The sequence below is a fragment of the Mesoplodon bidens genome, assembly GCF_964165515.1.
Source record: "Mesoplodon bidens genome assembly, chromosome: 15".
Lineage (NCBI taxonomy): Eukaryota > Metazoa > Chordata > Mammalia > Artiodactyla > Ziphiidae > Mesoplodon > Mesoplodon bidens.
Window position 1 is genome coordinate 26,203,379 of NC_138171.1, and position 21,652 is coordinate 26,225,030.

The window sequence follows — 21,652 nt, forward strand, 5'->3', positions numbered from 1 at the left end:
CCATTTCACAGATGGGGACAATGAAGTCTCCAAGCAAAAAAAAAAAAAAATGACTTGCCAGAAGTCACAGCCAGCAAATGGCAGCACTAGGATTCAACCCCAGGCAGTCTGATGCCCACACATGACTCAGCTTCCTGGCTTCAAGTCAAGCTCTGCCCCTGACCTGACTGTGACCTTGGGCAAGATCCAGCCCTCTCAGTCTCTCCACTGTACAATGAGGACAGAATTATGGCTGTTGTATCAGATGATGTGGGAGATGAGAAATCCCACACTTGACCATCACAAGAGTGTTTCAGCATCACTGATCAGTACGGAAATGCACATCAAAACTACAATGAGATACCACTTCACACCCATTAGGATGGCTATCATCAAAAAAAAAAAAAAAACAGAAACAGTAAGTGTGGATGAGGATGTAGAGAAACTGGAACCCTTGTGCACTATTAGTGGGAAGGTGTGTACAGCCACTGTGGAAAACAGTAAGGCAGTTCACAAAAAAATTAAAAATAGAATCACCATATGACCCAGCAATCCTGCTTCTGGATATTTACCCCAAAGAACTGAAAGCAGGGTCTCAAAGAGATACTTGTACACCCGTGTTCATAGTAGCATTATTCACAACAGCTGGAAGCAACCCAAGTGTTCATCATCAGATGAATGGATAAACAAAATGTGGTCTATACGTATAATGGAATATTATTCAGTCTTAAAAAGGAAGGAGATTCCACAATATGCCATGACTTGGATGAACCTTGAGGACATTATGCTAAATAAAATAAGCCAGTCACAAAAAGACAAATACAGTATGGTTCTACTTATATAAGATACTTAGTCAAATTCATAGAGACAGAAAGTAGACAGGTTGCCAGTGGCTGGGGGAGGGGAGAATGGGGAGTTAGTGTTTAATGGGTACAGAATTTAAGTTTTACAAAATGGAAAGAACTATGAAGATGGATGGTGGTGATGGTTGCACAATATTATGAATGTATTTAATACCATTGAACTGTGCACTTTGAAAAGGTTAAGATGATAAGCTTTATGTTACATGTATTTTACCACAATTTTAAAACTTGAAAAAAATTATAAAATATCTGAAATCCTGTAAAGGAGAAACTCTGGGAAACTTTAGAAACATTGTAAGAAAATTCTATAAATTCTGATAGCGTGTTCCATGTCGTCACTGTATACGATTAGAAATGCAGATGCAAATATTTTTTTGTTCCTGTTCCCTCAATCAGTCACTCATTCTTTATGTGCGTAATCTTTGTCATAGCTGAGTCTCACCTGTTCTAGTATTTACTTAAGAGCTTACGGAAGTGCTAAAGCCAGTATCTACTGTGAGTATCTACCACGGTTCCACCCATGGAGCTCTCAGCACAGAGCATGGCACACAGTAGATGCTGTGTAAATGATGGGTAAATGATCACCAAGGTAAATGATCACTGTCAACCTCTGGCCCCAGGCGGGTGATAGGAGGTCCAGTACCCAGGGACGGGGTGACGCTGTGCTAGAAGGGGGCAGGCTGCTCAAGCCGCAAAGGGCACAGGGATGGAACCTGCAAGGGAGGGACTCCATACAGGCAGGGGGAGGCAGGTGGAGAGGCTGGCAAGGGTTCAGCTGGACATTAGAAGGGCAGATAAATCAGAAATACACTGTCTCCTGGGAGAGCACCCCGGACAGGCCCTTGTCCTGCTGCAGAACCCACCCCTCTGGCCATCAGGCAGGCTCCTCACCAGCCCCTGGGAACCCTCCGGCACCCGGCCCCAGGGCCTGCCTCTAATGGTCTCCATGGTCAGGGTGGTTTCAAGGGGTCACCTCATGCTCCTGCCACTCCCTGCCCCCTCCCAGCAACCAGTGGACCTGGGAGCCATTCATATCCAACTTGGCATTATCTCCATAGTTTTTATAAGAACCGTCCTTGCTATTAACAAGAATGCTTTTTGGGGGTTTTTTTGGGTTTTTTCTTTTTGCGGTACGTGGGCCTCTCACTGCTATGGCCTCTCCCGTTGCGGAGCACAGGCTCCGGACGCGCAGGCTCAGCGGCCGTGGCTCACGGACCTAGCCGCTCCACGGCATGTGGGATCCTCCCGGACCAGGGCACGAACCCGTGTCCCCTGCATCGGCAGGCGGACTCTCAACCACTGCGCCACCAGGGAAGCCCAACAAGAATGTTATTAACACACCATACTGAAGTTTGGTGAAAAGTGAACCCAGATATACTCTACTTCCTCCCCCAAATGCCTCTCCCAATCTCACTCCTCCAGCTGTCCTACGTTTCCTTCTAGTCATTTGTCTTTTAACTTTGTTTAAAGTGTCTTTTGTTAATTTTTTTTGAAAATTTTATGTCCAAAGTTAAATCAGTCTTTTCTTTTATAGCTTCTAAGTTGTATGCATTGTCAGGAAGGTCCTGCCCAGTTCCAAGATTACAAAAATATATTCATATACTTTCTTCTACTAATTTTATAATTTACATGTAATGTATGTACATACCTACACACTATAGATATATAGATATATACTCTTTAGTGCATACACACAAGATTTATATGTGTGAAAGCTCTTTAATGCATCTGGAATTTATTTTTGGGCTTGGTGTGAGGTAGGGATCTAGTTTAATTTTAGCTAAATTGCTACCAGAGGCCACAATACAGTACCTTTACTAAACAGTCCATCTTTCATCTGTAGCTTGGAAACAGTGCAGACATGTGACTGAGGCACAGAGAGGTGGAGTGACTTCTTAAAGTCACATAACGCATCATGGTGGAGCTATGACGTCAACCCAGACCTTTCCAGGCCCGAAATGCTTGCTCGCCCATCCAACCCTTCTCACCGTCATTTCAGATTCCAGTTGGTTCAGGTGGACCAACTGTGGAAGTGTGAGGTACAGCAGGATTGCTGGGTCTGTCCCTGCTGTGCCCTGGGGAGCAGCCTGACTGCCCAGCCCACCCCAGGACACCGAGCCATCACACAGACTGCAGGGAAGGGCACAGCGGGGGTGCTCCATCCACGGGGGGTCCTGTTCTTCACCAGGAGCCCCTACAGCATGCGGCTCAGCCCTCTGCCTTATTCACCACGGGTTCCCCCTTCACCTGCCCCAGACGCATCCCCCACATGCCTCACAGCCCCTGCCCTTGAAGGTCAATAAGCCCTGGGTTGGGCATTGCAGTCCACAGTGTCCTTGAACAGCCCTGCTGTACAGACAAGGAGACAGGCCCCCAGAGGGACCCAGTGTCACCCAAGGTCCACAGCAGGGGCCTGCTCCGGCCAGAAGGGGCTCCTCTCTGGGCAGCATCCTGCAGGAGAACAAAGTTTGCCCCTGGGCCTCTCTCTCCGCTACCCCATGCCAGTCCCAAAACGCACAAGGCTGGCTGCCCGCCCGCCACCCGGCCCGCCCACTGGACCGGAGCAGAGGAGTGGGCAGCCGGCCAGGGTGGGAGTCGGCCCTGCAGTGACAGAACCAGAGGTACAACCGTGGTGCCCGGAGTGTCGCTGCCTGTAACCCCAGCTCAAGCCCCAGGATTTTCACTAATCCCACTAATCCCTGGACGCCAGGCCAGGTAGCGCTGGGGCCAACGGGCAGGGCCTGGCTTCTCCGTGACTCAGAGCCCCCTGGACCAGTGATGAGACAAAGCCCTGGGCTCCACCCCTACCCTGTGCTCCCTCACCATGTGGCCTGGAGGGAGTCATCTTCCTAGGCTTAATTTCCCCACGTGCGCCCAAGAGACGCTAGTCCTCACCTCATCTCAGAGGCCAGAGGCAAACTGAGGACCCCAAGATCCTGGTGTGGAAGGCCCTTGTCAACTGAGATGATGGGTATGAACCCCTCACACACAAAGTGAGGGAAGTATCACAGTCTTTATTTCTCCAAACCAGATCCAGCTCTGAGGCCTCATGCATCTAGGCCAGTGGGAAGCCCGACAGTGGTCACAGTGGCTTTTTAGGCCACTTTTACCCTCCCAGGGCTCTTGGGGATGACTCAGCCCTGGAGAGGAGGGGTCGAGGCTGCTGGTCACCACGTGTAATGGTCAAGGTCAGGGAGCCTGAGCTTGAGCACCCCATCTACCCTTTTTCTCCACTATGGGGCCCAAGGGCTTATGGGAATCTCTAGGTGGCCTGGAAGGCTGGCCCAGTCTCTGGGGCCCCTAGAAGCCCCTCTACCCTGGGTGTCTGGACACCACCTGCTCTTGCCCCTTGCACTAGCAGAGAGCCTCCTGCTCTGTTCTGTTCTCAGACACTGGTCCTGGGCAGTTCCCTGGGGCTGGGCTCCAGGAGGAGTCTGTCCCCAGCACTCAGCCCTGAGTCCTTTGAGCCCCTCAGCTTTGGCAGTGGGTCTGGAGTGGGAAAGAGGAGGAAGGGGAGGCCTTGTCCAGCCCCCCAGAGCTCAGAATAGCAGAGCTCCCAGCGACCCCTCCCTTCTTAACCTGCCAGCTTGTCTGCTATCAATGCCACCAACCAGCCGTGTGGCCAAGTGAGGGCATCGCCTCCAGAAGGTGCCCCTGCAACAGGAGGGAAGTTCCCGGATGGCCCTTCCAAGCAGCACAGATATGTCAGGCGTCATCCTAGGACGCTTGAGACCCTGGGCGTTGCAAGGGGGCTGAGAAATAAAAATGACAATAATAAGCACCCTTCATGGAGGGCTCACCCTGCTGGGCCTGCAGATGGGAACTTGCTGTACCTCTCCATGTCCTCTTCTCCCGGCAGCTCCGTGAGGGAGGTGCAACTGGAGGAAATGAGCGGGACGAGGCCTCGTGTGGTCACACAGCTTGAGAGCTGCAGAGCGGGAATCTGAGCCTGGCTGTCTAGCTCTGGAGTTGCTGCTGGTGTGGTGTACAGGAAGGGAAGGGCTGGTCATGACGGGGCCTGTGGCTGTGCGTTAGGTCCCTCCTGTGGCCCCTGTGAGAAGCTGGGGGAACATGGTCTGGCACCCCTACTGCCTCCCCTCATCACCCTCCTGGACAGAGCTGGGTCGGAGCAGGAGGTAAATGTGGATGCCACGCAAGGAAGGACATTCTACCAGTCCAACTCTGTAGGGACTGAGCCCCCTGTCCCAGGAGGTACGCAAGCCGGGGTGGGGGGTGGAGTTACACGAGAGCCCAGGATTCTTCGAATTCTCTAACCTGGTTTTAGAGGCGGCCCCTTCCTCCTCCTCCCTGAGGGGTCCGCAGCCCTCGACTGTCTATTGAGTACCACCCACGGGGAACGTTGTCTCTTATTTGAATCTTTTGAATCACCAGGAGGAGCTGCCTAGTTTTCCAGACGCGGCTGGAAGAGATTTAGTCACCGGCACGTGGTCACCCTGCCAGCGCAGGGCAGGACCAGGGAGGCACCCAAGAGAGGGGAGCGGATGCAAGGGTCAACCTGGCCTGGGTGCGAATCCCCCTCTGGCTTCCGTGCTGGATGACCTGGGGCGAGTTACTTCCCCTACCTGAGAGCCTCTACTCTCTTCCGTAAAATGGGGGGAAGGGCGCTTCCCTGGTGGCACAGTGGTTGAGAGTCCACCTGCCAATGCAGGGGACATGGGTCCGTGCCCCGGTCCAGGAAGATCCCACATGCCGCGGAGCGGCTGGGCCCGTGAGCCATGGCCGCTGAGCCTGCGCGTCCGGAGCCTGTGCTCTGCAATGGGAGAGGCCACAACAGTGAGAGGCCTGCGTACCGCAAAAAAAAAATGAGGGGAAGACAGCCACCTCCCTGGAAATTCAGTGGGATGTGCAGTGCACAGGGCCTTGGGACAAAAACGGGGGAGCTGAGCGAGACACCTCCCTCCCCAGCACTTCGACTCGTGCACATCAGCACCTGCACCACCTTCACCTCTGGAACATCCTCCTCACCCTCTGCACGCAGCTCCACCATCGTGGCTCATAGCAGCCTCCTCCCCAGCCCTGGCCCCGCTCCAATCCGAGCACACTGCTCCCTGCTCCAACCCAGCAATGGCTCCTGTCTCACTCAGAGTAACTCCAGAAGAGGGGCACAGCACAGGACAGAGCGGGACCCGGGTGGCTGGGAGGCAGAACCAACACTACTCCTTTTGCGCTTTGCACCCAGCCCCGGAAACCTCTGACGCAGTCCCCTGCCCAGTTTGGAAAGAGCAGCCAGACTGGAGTTGGGCATTCCAGGCTCACTCAGCCGAGGGGTCTCAGACAGTTCTCAACCACAGGGGACCAAATGTCTCCCAGCAGGCCCTTTAGAGGAAGCAGAGGCTACACCCAGGCTAGGTTTCATACCTTTCAGAGCAATTCGCCACTCTTCACCTCTTCGGTCCTTTACTACTAGGGAGAGCTTGGGGTTCATCTACAGACTGTCGGGGCACAGCTGCGTCTGGATCCACATCCTTGCCTCCTTCCCAGGATGGAGACTGCCATACCGCACAGCCTTCTGAGATGGCCAAGCAGAAATGGTGGGAAGGAAGACCTGACAGGAAAGACCCTCCACCCCAGGTATCCTTGTCCTAGCCCACCCTCACCCCACTGAGGAAAGGCTGGGACCAAGGGTGACCCACGAGCTCTGGACTCTCTCCAGGGCACCATCCTGAGAAGTTTCACTCCGTCTGCTGACCAGGTCCCCAGAGGGAACGGACTTTGCTGCTTAAGGAGCAGTGGGGGTGGGAGGCAGAGTACTTAGAAGCCAGACGTGAGGGTCAGCGTCAGAGATGGCGACTGCCGGTCACACGCACACACACGCACACACACACACACACTCCTCTGCCAGCTGTGGTGCCTGAAATCTCACCAACAGACTTTCAGTCCTTTGCATGCAACTCTCCAATTAAAAATTCACTCAAGGGCTTCCCTGGTGGCGCAGTGGTTGAGAGTCCGCCTACCGATGCAGGAGACACGGGTTCGTGCCCCGGTCCAGAAAGATCCCACATGCCGCGGAGCGGCTGGGCCCGTGAGCCATGGCCGCCGAGCCTGCACATCCGGAGCCTGTGCTCCGCAGCGGGAGAGGCCACAGCAGTGAGAGGCCCGCGTACTGCCAAAAAAAAAAAAATTCACTCAAGATTCATGATATAAATCCGTATTACACACAGACCATTTGGTAAAAAGATATCTATAGGCACATGTATATATTGCAACATGTATGTGCACTTGTATAGGAACAGGAAGACACGTCTTAAGAGTCACTAGACCTCTGGAGGTTGAGGAAGGAGTCAGTCATTCTTTTCCTTTATACTCTCCATAAGGCTTTAGTTTTCATGAAGGACATGCATCACTTTTTGATTAAAGGCAGAGGGAGAGCTGCTGCTGCCTCCGCCGCTGCCGCCACAGCTGCCGCAGCCTCTGGGAGCCTGGAAAAGGGGAACAGTGAGCGGGCAAACGACTTCCTCCCCGGGCAGCGGCGGGGGGTGGGGAGGCGGGGGCACCACTGCTTTGGGTGCAGGCGGTGGTGGTCCGCACCAGCCAGGCCAGATAAAAACAAGGAGGAGAAAGAATCACCAGAAGCAGGGAAAAGTGGGAAAAGTTCAAAAGAAGGATAAGACATAACAGAATCTGAGATTCCCAGCAGGAAAAACAGCCTTGCTGCTGCCTGGTCTGCAGTATCTAGTAAAATAAATGTGCCAGTCCCTCAGCCCATAGTGAAGAAAGACAAACGGCAAAATTCTTCCAGGTTTAGCACCAGCAATAATAGAGAACTTCAAAAACTACCATCTTTAAAAGATACCTAGGAAGGGAACTGCTGGCTTGTATATTTCTCCCCAGTGTGACCTAGTTCTGGAAGGAAGCTACAGCTGTTGAATTTCCCTTCAGTCTTGGCTGTGGACTCCTTGTCCTCATCCATTGTGGGGTACAGACCCCTTCTGCTTTCAGCTGCTGTTCTCAGATACCGTCGAACCTGTCATTTCTTTTAGTCAGCACAGCTGCTTTATAGTCTGTGTCAGATAATACCAACATCTGAAGCCCTTGTCACATTTTGCTCATGATATCTTATTTCCTTGTGTACCTGACTATTTTTTAGTATATGCTGGTCATTGTACTCAAATATTTGAAATAAACTGAAACCTAGGATAAAAAAAAGAGAGGGTGGGGGGAGAGAAGTGCTCTTTCTTGAACATTCCAAATAAGGTCTCCCGTGAGGGTCTTTGTGCCTGCTGTTCCCTCTGCCTGGATAACCCTCCCTCCAGATAACCACAGACTTCACGCTCTGAGCAAATGCCACCTCCTCCATGAAGCACTCCTTGACCTCCCTGTTAAAATGGCAGCACCCTCTCCACCACCCATGCTGTTCTCAGTACCCTCGGCCCAGTTTTCTTACCCGCCCAAGCACTGAACTTGCTCACCCTGCGACCCACCATTTATTTCACTCACTGGTTAACTGTCAGTCTCACCCCAACTAGAACATCAGCTCCATGAGGGCACGGGTTTTTGTCTCCTCTATTCACTGCTATCTCCCCAGCACCTGGCATGTGTAAATGCTCAGCGAACAACTGTCTGTGCCCTGACGGGACTAGGTTACCAACCCAGGAGGTCAGGCTTTGAGTCAGCCACTTCGGTTAGATTCACAGATTGAAAGGGATGGAGTCTGCTGCTTCCAGGAATCCATCTTTTCAATACACTCACCCGGGTTCACAGAAATGTAGGTACAAGGATGTGCAATGCCGTGCTGCTCATAAAAGTTAGAAACTGGGACTAACCTACTTGTCTATCAATGAAAGACTGGCTTCATAGTTTATGATACATCCAAACTTTGGGGCACTATGCAATCATTTAAAAGAATTTTTAAACTTAACAAAGGAATAAGCTGAATCTAAATTACTAATGTGAAAACACATCTATAATATATAGTTCAATTTAAAAAGCAAATGGAGGACTTCCTGGGTGGCACAGTGGTTAAGAATCCGCCTGCCAATGCAGGGGACACGGGTTCCAGCCTTGGTCCAGGAAGATCCCACATGCCGCGGAGCAACAAAGCCCGTGTGCCACAGCTACTGAGCCTGCACTCTAAAGCCCACGTGCCACAACTACTGAGCCCACGTGCCACAACTACTGAAGCCCATGTACCTACAGCCCATGCTCTGCAACAAGAGAAGCCACCGCAATGAGAAGCACACACCACAACAAAGAGTAGCCCCCGTTCGCCGCTACTAGAGAAAGCCCACGTGCAGCAACGAAGACCCAACACAGCCAGATAATAATAATAATAATAATAATAAAAATAATAAAAACCAAAGATAAGCAGTAGCTTCTAGCATTCACAAAAAAAAGTTGTTTAAAAAAAAAGCAAATGGACATGGCTATAACTTTACATCATTGCCCTTAAAAAAGAAAAAAAAAAAGACAAAGCTAAACCAGTCTGTTAGCAGTGCTTGTGACTACTGCTATTGGGAGGAGATGGAGTACACGGTGAGAAATAGGGACCTTTATTTTTTGCTTTACACATATTTCTATTCTTTTTTTTTTAACCAATCAGCATTACTACTTTTAAAAGTTTTGGGGGGCGGTTTTAAAGGCGTATTTTTAAAAGAGAGGAAAGCACATGCAGAGCCTGGGAGGGAGAAGGTCCAGCCACGGGAGCTCTCTGCTCCACCTTAGAGGACCCAGAGTCCTGCAGGACACGGCTCCCCTGTTCTCGAGCCCCCGGTCCCCTGGGGCTGGGCCACGGGGCAGACCTGCCGAACCCTACAACTATGAATTGTATTCTCACTGGACTCATGGTAGGGGCTTAGGAAACACGTATAGTCTCTGAATTACCCTATGTTTGCAGATTAAAGCTGGAAGGGACCTTAGAGGTCACCTCACCCGGCGTGACAGCACAAGGAGATGCATCCAGGGTCAGAGAGGGGAAAGGTACAGGAGGAAGGGAGAAGAACAGAGATGACCCAGTCCCCACTCATGTGTCATGCAAAACTCTGGAGGGCATTTTAACAGTGGGTTCTGGAAATGCCACCTCTCCTACCTCCCAGTCCAGCCCCCCAACCAGGAGGGCACACTGCTCCCCTCCCTAGACAGCCCCCCACGCTGGAGACCTCCCCGCAAACAGCAGCCCTGCAGCCAAGATCCCGAGTGCTACCATCATCTCCAACATGCCTCTCCGGGCCCTGGGGAGAACCAGGCTGGGCCCCCGGGCCCCCAGGCTCCCAAGCGCTGCGTTTCCCGGCCGCATCCCAACTGTCCAGCCCCTGGCTCACAACCCAGACCCTGCCTGAGCATGGCCAACCTTCTCCACCGATGCGCTGGACTGCAGCAATAGCTTCTTGTGGAATTCCCCTTTTCTCCTTTCAGCCTCTCTGAAAACTGACGGTCTGCCATGGGGTGATCTTGACCGACTGAGGCTGCTGGCGCTGAGAGGTTTCTGAAAAGCGAAATGGGCCTCCCAGGTCAGCATGAGAAGGTCTCTGGGGAACAGACAGAGGCAGATGAAAGAGCAAACACCCCAGCCCCACTCAGTAGATACACCCTCCTGTGAAAGGTACTGTGAAAGCTGGGTGTCTAAAGGATCCTAGACGTAAAGACACTCTGATGCTGGGGAGTCTCCATTTTAAGTAACTGGCGGCTTCTGCTCTCAGGGCAGAGACTGGAGTTGTCCTTTGAGAAGGCCCCTTCTTTGTCCTGGAAGAGAGAGTCTGGCTAGAGGTGAGGATAAAGGGGTGTGTATCCCCCTTGCTCTAGACGATGTGAATGCGGTGGTGCAACCCTGACACTTTTGAGGATGGTATGAGAGCCTCAGAGCGACAGATATATGTGCATCTCACAGAACTGTGTCCGGCAGGTCGTGTGGGTCTAGGTGTGGACTGCCCTATGCCACACAAGCATCATGTGCCTGGGGAAGGTGGGGTTTCTCATTCAAGCCCGGCTCCCCGGAATGGGAATCAGACTTCGGTTGCTGAGACAATCTGACTGGTCTCTCAAGCCTCTCACGAGAGATCACTGTTTTCGCTGCTGAGGGTCAGAGGCCAAAGCACCCTGTGTGAGGAGAGAGGGTAGCTCCCCTGCTCTTCCTCCGTACTCCCCCCAAAACAGAACTGTCAGTCAAGCCTGCAAAGATTAATCCGGGGCAGAGGCCAGGGCTCAGAGTGGGAGGGAAGTGGTTGCTGCAACTGGGCCTCAGGCCCCTGGAGCCTGTTCTCGGGGGTGAGACGGCTTGTTGGACAGGCTGCCTGGGCGACAGGAGCCCGAGGGTGGAGAAGAGCTTTGAGCCCCAGCCGTAGGTTCTCCGGCTGGTGTTCCCTCTGGTCCCGCACCCGAGCCAGCAGATGCTGGGTCGGTACTGGCCGCGCTCCGGGAGGGGACAGGGCCCAGGCTCGAGGCAGCGGTGGGCCTAACTGGGGAGGGACCCCTGGCCAAGGCACCTCCTCGGGTGGTGGGGGGTTGGCGGCGGCCACCTGCAGGGGTGCCAGCCCCGCCGGCTCCTTGTCTCTCGGGCGTCTCATCACTGGGGTTGTGGACATTAGATTCCGCAGCAGGTTGGCGTTGGCCATGGCCCTGGAGCTGGGGCCCGGGGGCTGCGTGTGCAGTTTGTGTGCCCACTTCTGCTGCTGGGCGCAGGGCTTACTGGGCCTGTGGCTCTCAATTGTGGCGCAGTCATCCGCGTCCCGCACCTGTGCCGGGGAGGGAACTGCCCTGAGGCGCTGCCGAGCACATCCCGGAGGGGAGGGAGGCCTCCCCACGCAATGCCAACACCACAGGGCCCTCCAGGAGCCCTGGGGGTTTGTTTCCCAGAAACCCTGTACCCTTAACGGCATCGAACCAGAGCTTAGAAGCCTGTCCCCGAGCCACCATTCATGCCCTGAGCATCCACGGGCAGGAGATGGTGCCCATGAGGGACTCCATCTCCCCATCTGTAAAGTGAACAGTGCTTTCCAAGTATTTTTGAGGTATTTTTTAATCTGAAGGGAAACTCCAAAGTGTAAAATAGATAAAAAGCTGAAGTGCTCTGGAGAAGCCGCTGTAATAGCCTCCAAGCATCTCTCCACAACATGTTTGGAAAACTACTGGACGGGGTGACCCCAAAGGCCCCTTCCGGCTTTAATCTGCAAAGATATGGTCATTCAGAGACTGTATGGCTTCCTAAGTCCTACCAAGAGCGCAGTGAGACCAGAGCAGTAAGCTGTAGTAGCGATGGGTCAGAAGTGAGCCACCTTCAAGGAGACAGTAATCTCGGGAGAACAGGACTAGCACCACCAGGCTCTGGAGTCAGACTGCCTGGATTTGGATCTATTACTTCTTGGCTGTGTGACCTTAGGCGAGATGCTTAACCTCTCTGTGCCTCAGTTTCCTCATATGTCAAATGAGGATAATTATAATAACTACCACCTACGTCCCTAGCTCCCCACCTCCTCCAGAACAAGTCACCATCATTCCCTCCACTTCCCAGGGTGTCCCCTACCCACCCCCAAGCCCTACGTGGTTCTGGCCCACAGCTGAGAGAGAAGGAAGAGGACAGCTTGTTGCTGTTGACCTTACCCTCTTGGGCAGTGAGGGCAAGGGGCTCTGAAAGGCGTTGAAATGGAGGATGGGCCTGAACATGCTGATGTTCCAGAAGAGGATGTCCCCATTGTAGGAGGAGGTCCCAAGGAACTGGTTCTGGTAGCTGGCCATGCTTAGGACATCCTCCGTGTGGAAGGTCTGCCAGTGGTAGCACAAGAGCACCGGCTTCGTCTTGTGGAACCTGCACACATGGCCAGAGGCAGAAGGGCTGAGAGCTCGGCCTTACTGGTCTCCTGGGAGACCGTCATGGCCTCTAGGATTTGGAGCGCTGACCCAGAGGAGGACACTCCAGAGGAGGTGTAGATCAGGGCTGAAGCTCTGCCCTGCTGACTGCATTTACTAAGCACCTACTATGTGCCTGCTATAAAGGTCCGGTCCTAGGGGCTTTATATACACTAATCTTACAGATTTGCCCCATTCAGACACCTGAGTAAGGATTCAGGTTGAAAGAAGGGGAAACCATGGCCCTAGAAAGGCCCTCTGAAGAGGTAGGGACCCTGCACATGCTGTTCCCTCTGCCTGGAACGTCCCTCCTGTCCCTAGCCCCTCACTGCTTCACTGAGACCCCTCCTGCTCACTCTTCCGATCCCACTCCACCCATGACATCCTCAGCTGACCCTTTTCTGACGGCCCCTGAGACTAGATCAGATTTCTGTCCCCTCCCCATAGAAATCTGTACTTTTTTTTTTTTTCATAGCACTCAACAGACTAACACAAATGAAGTTATTTGATTAGTGCCTGCCTCCCCCTGGGAGCTCCAGGAGGATGAAGACTCCATATTCTTGCTTATACCCGTCGCCAGCACCTAGTACAAAGCCTAGAACATATCGGCTGCATGGAGTGACGAATAAATGGACAGATGAGCGGGTGAAGCAATAGACATCACCCAGCACTAATTTCCTGCTTGGTGTTCCAACCACCAGCAAAGCTAGGAATGGAGGAACCCACCTGAAGTCAGGAGAGAACAGTTAGCTGCCCTCACTCACCTCCCACGTGCACCCTGGCTGCTCACGTGAAATAAGTGATTCTCTTACTCCATCCAGTCATGTAGAACACTTTGTTCATATGGACAATCCCACTAATCTGTTGAAGACGAAAGAAGACAGAACTCTAAGGTACCTCAGAGGAAGTGGCTCCAGGCCCCAAAAGTCTTCCTCATTACACCAAGCCAGAAATCAAAACTCCCCATAATGATGAGAATCCCCTAGAGGTGATACCACCGTATTCTTTGCAGAGTGCTCTCACACCCCATTATCCATTTGATGGACTTGGAGGGGGCACATTGGGTAGGTATCCATGTCCATCTTATGGGGGATAGCAGGGAAACAGGCAAGTGACTTGGCTAAGGTCAAACGACTGAGTGACAGGATCTGGACCAGTCCTCTAAACCCCCGGCTTCTCGGCCAAGTGCTCCTTCTGGGTTGGTTAAAGGACTGTGTCACAGGGGTTACTAATGGGCTCAAGTCCCAGAGTGGGACTGCTGGCTTTGCACTTTGCCACACCCACAGACCATCCCTATAACCCTGGCAGTCATTTCCCAAACAGGGGTACGGGTGGCTCTGAATCCTGTGACCCCACTGCTAGCAATGCCATCCAAAGCTCTAAGATGTAGGGTAAGAAGTGCTAACGCGGCAGAAGAGCAGGAGTAGCTAACGCTTGTAGAACACCTATGAAGCACAGGCCCTGTTACCTGTCTTCATTTTTTGCACAAGGACACAAAGGGTCAGCCAGGCAGGAGGCCAGGCAGTCTGTGTGCACAGCCTTTCAGAGAGGCATGGACAATAGCATGTCCCAGGGTCACAGGAGCTGTGAGGGGCCCCCAGGCCCCAGCTGATGGACCAGACTGACCTCCATCTGGTCCGGGTCGGGGAAGGTCAGCAGGCATTCACCAACGCTGCAGTTCCACATCTTCATGGTGCCATCACGCAGACCCGTGAGCAGGCACGCCTCTGACTCATCCAGGGACATGGCGGTCAGCTCCACGTGCTGCTCACCGGTCACAGAGAACTCCGTCATCCTCTTGCCCGTCACGACCTCCCACACGCTCACCACGCCGCTCAGGCAGCTGCTCACCACCTGTGGGGGAGCACACAGCCAGGGCTCCTGGAGAAGAGAGGGCCCCCACTCCCAAGGGCAGCCTCCAGCTGGTGTGACTGTGGGTAGCTCAGCTGCCACTCTGTGTACCGAGGCGTTCTGGGCCCTCCTGCTGCGGGATAAGCCACTCTTGAAAACAGGCTTTCCTCAGCCCTGAGGCCCACGGCAGTGCAAACAGGCACAGTTTTTTCAGAAGGAACCAGTCTGGTGAAATCCCCTTTAACTCAGAAATGGCATTTATCAGAATCTATCCAGAGAAAATAATCTCTAATTCAGAAAAAAAATTTACTGCAAAGTCATTAATCATGGGGGATAGAAAAAAACAACAGGAAATACACTAACTGTCCCCTAAGTAGGTAAATGTTGAGTAAAGGTTCGTCACTCCACCTAAGGCGACATTACAACTATTACAATGAAACAGTAACAGGTGAGCCTACTTCAGACCAACCTTCCTGATGAGAACATCTAGAAAAGCTGGGGAAGGGGGATTTTCTTTGAAACTGCTGGAAGGCACTGAAGAGCCCTAAGGTATGAGGAGTGGTGGTGCCAGGGGTCCGAATGAGAGGGAAACCCAAAGAGGTGAGCTCTGGCCTCGCGTAGCCAAAGTCACGCTGCAGCAGACTCAGCGGGGCCAGGAAAGGGGTCCCAGTGGCAGTGGGCAGAGGGCCCAGGAGCCCTTTCTGTCCCCACACTTCAGAATCGACGTTCCCAGTTGCCCTGCCCAATGCAGAGATCTCTCCTCAGGACCAGGGGGCTGTCCACAGCCTGGGCCTCCCTCCCCTCCCACGATAGACAACGCTGAACCAGGGCTTCCCTGGAAATGGCCCCCAGGAGCAGCACCCACACCCACCTGGGGAGCCTCAAAGAGCAGCTCACACCTTGTGTTCCATCTCACACTGTATAAAGAAGGCTGCCTGTCTAGAACTGACCTGGGGCGGTAGCCAGGGGTGCACAGGGTCACAGGAATTTGGTGACCCGCTGACCACGTGGTGGAGCTCCCATCTTACCCGGGGTGACCCCTCTGCAGGGCTGCTGCTCGCCCACCTCCCACTGCCCTGCCCCACCACACCCCCTGCTGGCCTCAGAGACGAGCTGCTGCCCACTTACCTGCTTGAAAACCTTGCTGTAGAGGATGGCGCACAGGGGCGTGCTGTAAGTCGTGGTCTTCTCCTCTGCTCTCCCAGGCCCCTGCGTCTCCAAGTACCCTTTTAGGATGCCAATCTACAGGTGAGGAGGGGCAGACAGTTGGGCAGTCAGAAGGGGCCCGCCCTCAGTGACTGGCCCCATGGAGAAACTTCCAGTAAACTGAGACATCAAGATATCCTCAACTACACACAGGCCTGCTGATAGCTCACCCCTACTCCATGGCCCCCACTTCCTGAGATCAGGGCTCCCAAAGCCTCGTGTTCTCACAAGACCAAAATCCAAGTCCAAGGTCCCTTTTACAATTTCTGAAAAGCATAAAGCCTCAATCTGGTGTCCCCTCGTCCAGGAAGCCTTCCCTGACTACCTCTGCCTCAGGCTAGGCTAAGGACCCTTTCTCTGTGCTCGATGAAGCACCTAGTACACATCTCCATCATAACACACAGCATTTTCTACTAAAATTATGTGTTCTCCTACTACCCCGTAAGTTCCTTGAGGGATGGGACAGTGCCTAATTAATATATTCTCTGCTCCTGACAAAGAGCAGAGGGCTGATAATGTGTGATGATTTGAAATGAACTCCAAAGGTCTATTTAATTCAACAAATGCTGGCAGCCAGTCTGACACTCAGCAGAGACGAAGGAACCCACCAACTCCCTTCTCAAGAAAAACCTGCCACCTGGGAGAGCCAGCCAACGTGTGTGTCACCTGGCCAACAGAGGGAAGGAGGTCTCAGTGGGGCTTCCCCTTCCTCCCAGCCACAGATGACACCCTCACCGCCCTTTCTAGATAGAACCTCCCCCTCTACTGGCTGCTGATTGTCCTTGCAGTCCCCTCAGCTCCCATCTTGTCACAGGTCCCCCTGTCACCCTGGACGGTCAGCCCCTTGTGCTTCTCCCAGGCTGTCCTGTCCTCCAGAGTCAGGACAGAACTCACATGGGCACCGGCTAAGTCATGGCTCATAGACGGTGCTCACGCCAGGTCCCTCCAGGCTCTCTCCTTCAGAGGGGCTGCTCGGGTGTGGGCCCCGCCCTCCTGGGGTTCACGATTCGGCAGGAAGGACAGGCGTGTAACCACGACAGGACAGAGTTATAAGGGCCGTGATCAAGGGGAGGCAAGGGAGCTTGGAGCAGTAGGGGCGGGCGGGGGTCTCCTAAGCCAGCCCGGGCCTCAAGGTGGGCTTCGAGAAGGAGAGTCTGGAAGATACACAGGTCAGGAGGACAGCAGAGTAGAGGGTGACCACTGAGGGCCTAGAAACAGTCCCCCAGGAAATCCCAGGAGACGAGAGCTTTGAGGACCAGGCCACAGAGTCTGGCAGCTTTGTCCTCATGGCACGAAGCAGTCTCAGGACGGACAGGATGTGACCACCCCTCGGTGTCCCATGGGACTGCAGACCGCGGCTGCAGCCCTTCTCCTCTGGGTGCAGCCATGGTCCCACGTCCCTCCCGTGCAGCGCTCACTGAATAGGTGCTACAGATGAGGCTGTCGTCATCCTTGTGGAAGTATGCGCTGGTGATGGGGCAGTGTCCCAGGGCAAAATGCTTCCTGCGGAAGGACTGGAGGCATTCACAGTCCTGCATGTCCCACACGCGAATATTCTGCGGGGGTGAGAAACAGGCAAAGAGGCCAAGAGTGGGTTCTCGGGGATGCAGCTGGCACCTGAGGCCTTGGGGTTCTCCTGGGAGCGGGGCCAGGGCACCCAGTGAAAGCACTTCCAAGACACACCCACCACACTAAGTGACTGCCATGGATCACAACCCTATGACAGAGACACTGTGCTTATGCTCAAATGAGGAAACCAAGGCACGCCCCCGCCAGCCTCCCCCAGGGCCTCCCCCCTGCTTGAGCAGCTGCTGCTCATCGGCTGAGGATGAAGACCTCACAAGGCAGCACTTGCCCCTGCAGACCCTCACTAGCTCCCACCCCAGCCTCCCTCGAGTAAAGCCAGGCAGGGCACAGAAAGAGCTGCCAACATCGTTGCCCAAAAGGCTTGCCTGTCCCCCTCAAGTTCCTCCCAGGTTGAGGAAGTGTTCCCAGAGGGGCCCCGTGGACGTCCCTCCCGGACACTCCTCACTTGGGGCATCGGCAGCAAGCTGGACACGCCATGGGCTTGGAGTCCACAGACTCCCGTCCACACCGTGGCTCTGCCCATCGCTGCCCATGAAGGTTTGGGCAAGTCTATTTCTGTCCCCGACCCCTCCAGCCTCAGAGCTTTCATCAGAGGTGATGATGCCCAGCTCCCAGCGCTGCCAGAATTCCAGACAGTAGCGAGTGTGGGGATGGGTGGGCAGCGTGGCCTGGTGAACCAGGGTCCTGCCAGCTCCTGATCTACTGAGTCCCAGAAGACACAAACTTGTCCCCTGAAGGAGGGCACCTGGAACCATTGGCCTGCATCCCCCAGCAGGTGGGGAGAGACCCTAAACCCATAGCTCAGAGGAGCAGAATAACGGGCCTGATCAGGGGAACCCCGGGCATTTGAAAAAGGTCTAGTCAGGCCCTGCAGCCAGGGCAGCCAAGCAGTGGTCACTGGGAGAGCTGAGAGAAGCAAGTTCGGGTCTGTGGGGAGGGAAAAGCTCACATCTGTTGTACACCTACTATGCACCAAACATTCCTCTGCTCTTTTACCAGCAGCTCTTCTCTAAACCACTCAACACCCATTCTCTGGATGAGGAGACTGAGACCCCGTAAAGGGAAGGGCCCTGCCCAGCTCTGGTGGGCTAGTCAGAGCTGGGCTCAGGTCCCTATGGGGGTGGTCAGAGACCCACGGCCCCCTCATGGTGCCACCTGGGGTACCTCCCTCTAGGCCTCAGGCCAGGGTGGGACCATGGACAGGGAGGCCACACCATTGCCCTGGGCCTCAGGCTCCTGCCAACTGCCAGCCAGCTCCCTGGCTGGCTGAACTCGATCATTATCCCTGGGCCAGCATCTCTGCTGGGGAACAGGAGCTAGTGGCGGGCGTCAGGGCCGAGCTCCCTGAGGACACCTTGTCCTTGGAGATGCTGAGGAGGATGCTGCTGTGCTTGCTGTTCACGAGAATGTGTGTCACCGAGGTCTGATGCCCCTTCATCAGCCACACAGGCTTTTTCGAGAAGAAGGGGTTCCACAGGCGGATAAGGGGGTCATGGCCACCAGGCACTGGAGTTGAAAACCGGGTATCAGCCACTGGGGGCCTGCGCTGGGACCTCGTCCTGCGCCAGGACTCCAGCCAGGCTCGGCAGATGGGGGGCGTTGCTATGAGCCATCCCTCTGCCCCTCCCGCCCCGCCCCCTCCGCCACCATGTCACCACTCCACCCCAGGTGCCCAGGAGCAGGGACCAGAGTGGCCGGCGGCAGACGCTGCAGGGCCTCCGCCTCCGCTCTGATGGGCCCCACCTCCCCAGCAGCCCTCACCCTAGTTCTGCCAGACCAGCAGCCTCACGTGATACAAACGTTACTTACCCAGGACATTCTTTTCTGGGCAGTAATCAAAGCAAAGAATCTCTTTTCTTAAATTCAGCACTGAAAACCTACAACAGCACAGGGGGAAGGCTGGGACCGGAGGCCTCCAGAGAGCCTCTGAGGCTGGGGTGTGGAGGAGGAGCTAGAGGCAGGGCCGCCGGGAGGCCAGGGAGAAGTCACCACGTCTCCACCCAAGGAGAGGAGCGGTCCCCAGAACCCTGCCCTGGGCTCACCCTGCCCCCAGTGCAGGGCCAGCACTGCCAACAGAGCGGCAGCCCCCCCTCGGCCCCAAACCAGCAGTGCCTGGAGGAGACGCCCACCTCTCGCCTGCACGTGAAGGTGAAAGCAGCCCCGAAGCAGGAGCAACTCCTCCAGCTGTACCATGCTCGCCTCGCTCCAAAGGCAAACTTAACTCGGTCTGCACCTTCACTATACCGGGACGGGTGTCCTCCCACCCATGACACAGACCAAAAGGTGGAAGGGGGTCCCCCAAAGGCTAGGGGAAGAGAACAAAGTGTCCCAGCTACGTGCTGGTCCCTGTGCTGGGTGCCGTCTTGTGAGTCACCTGCACCCCTCACACAACCCTGAAGACTGTCATCAGCCCTGTGCCGTGATGAGGACACAGAAGGGAATTAAGGAGCTTGCCCAAGGCCCCATGGCTGGCAAGGCGGGGGGGTCAGTGTTCAGACCCAGGGTGGGCGTGGCAGGGAGAGGCAGCAGGCTCAGGAACCGGAGCTCCAGGACAGGAAGCGTGTGGCAGGGCCAGAGGCCCAGGGGATGGGAGTCGGGGAGCCAGGAGGCCGTCGGGGTGCTCAGGAGGGCCAGGGGACCCAGGCAGGGCTTCTGGGAAGGTCAGGCCCAGCAGCCCTCACAGGCCCCAGAGCCCTGGGAGCTCTGTGCCTTGCGTGTGCTATTCCCTCATATCCACACATCCTTGCCCCGCCAGCTCCTTCCACTCAAACTCTCCCTTCAAAACTCAACTCCAAGGCCTCTAACGCAGCATGCTCTCCACTGAACTTGCCCCTGAACTGCACCTCTGCTACTCCCCAGGAAACTAAGCCTGGTTATCACCCTAGAGGCTCGCTCTCCTGTGCTCCCATTATTCATCTGGGCCCCAAATCCTCTTTGTTCACGTCCCACCACAGCCCAGGGCCCCTTCGTTTCTGCATCAGCCTCCCAGGAGGGCCTCTTAACCTCCTGCCTTGCTCCCACTCCCCTATGCTCCCCACTCCACAGCCAGAAGGATTCCTCTAAAAGTCAAAACTTCACCAAAAAACCCTAGTCAGGGAACTAAGATCTCGCATGACACGCGGTGCGGCCAAAAGAAAAAAGAAAATTAGAAAACTTCAAGAAGAGCATATCAAATACCTGTATTGTCAAACCAGATAAGTCTCTCTCCATGCTTATGTGTGCAGAGAAATATTTTGGAAGAACAGTCACAAAACATTACTAGAAATCATTTCAGGCTGATTCACCCATTTATTCAACAAAGATTTCCTGGCTCCTATGCCCTTCCAGGATGACCAGAGGCGCAGACAGGATGCCCCTGCCTTCACTGGAGCTTTTCTTCTAGAGGAAAACAGCCTGAGCAAGTAAAGGAACAGAGGAACAGGGAGACGGACATGTGCACATCATGGCAAGTCCTGCAGGGAAATAAGCAGGTGGCTTTGACAGGACGGCTGGCTGGAGGAGACCAGGTCTCTGCACAGATGGCTGCTGTGCAGAGAAGGGACTGGAAGGTCAGAGGGGACGCAGGGAAGAAGTCTACAAGGCCACTCGAGAGGCAGAATTTGGGTTGGCAGTGCCAGGCCCCACCTGCAGAGGCTACGCCCCAAGAGGGCATCACCAGAACAAGAAACCAGCCAGCAGTCAATGGTGCCACCTGCTGGCCAGTGTGTGTACTGCATCCAGACAAGAAGAAATGGGGTGTGTGCTCATGTGTGTAACTACATTTCTGCAACCCACCCCTAAAATATATCTCAAATCCCTCCGTCTCCACTCCAGGCAGACTCCAGACCACCATCACATGTAGTCTGGATTATTACAATGGCATCCTCACTGGTGTCCCCATCTCCCCTCCTGCCCACATACGTACATTCCACTTGCAACAGAGCGGCCAGAAGGATGCTCCCACACACCAGACCACACCATTCCTCAGCTCATTACCATCCTAGAACCTTGTCTATATTTGATTTCAAATAATCACAAAAAGATATTTTTGAGACACTTGGGTAAAGATTAACTTGGACTAATACTAGTGATATTAAAGCATTATACTATTTCTCTACTTTTGTGTGTGTTTAAAAATCTTTCATAATAAAAATGTTTAAAAAACAAAACAAACAAAAAAACAGGCAGAGAGGAACAATGCAAAGGCTTGGGGGCAGGAACATGTGTGAGCCACAAGGGGGCCCCGTGTGGCTGGAGTGGGAAGGTGGCAGGCAGACCAAGGAGCCTGTCATAGCCTCTTGCCCTTGAGACCCAATAAAACAAGAAGCTGAATGAAAGACATAACACAGACATGAGGTAATACTCCCACCAAAGCAGAGAGATGGACC

General features: G+C 54.1%; 1 protein-coding gene across 1 annotated transcript in view; it reads right to left on the bottom strand.

The window, feature by feature from the left end:
- Positions 1–10,596: 10,596 nt before the first annotated feature.
- Positions 10,597–21,652, bottom strand: part of EFCAB8 (EF-hand calcium binding domain 8) — a gene marked incomplete at its 5' end in the record, with an annotated part of 32,609 nt that continues 21,553 nt past the window's right edge. The window contains 8 exon segments of the mRNA XM_081255135.1: positions 10,597–11,530; positions 12,396–12,600; positions 13,432–13,502; positions 14,268–14,495; positions 15,621–15,734; positions 17,117–17,254; positions 18,640–18,791; positions 19,095–19,162. Coding sequence (XP_081111261.1) covers positions 10,958–11,530; positions 12,396–12,600; positions 13,432–13,502; positions 14,268–14,495; positions 15,621–15,734; positions 17,117–17,254; positions 18,640–18,791; positions 19,095–19,162 — 1,549 coding nt within the window. The 3' untranslated portion in view covers positions 10,597–10,957.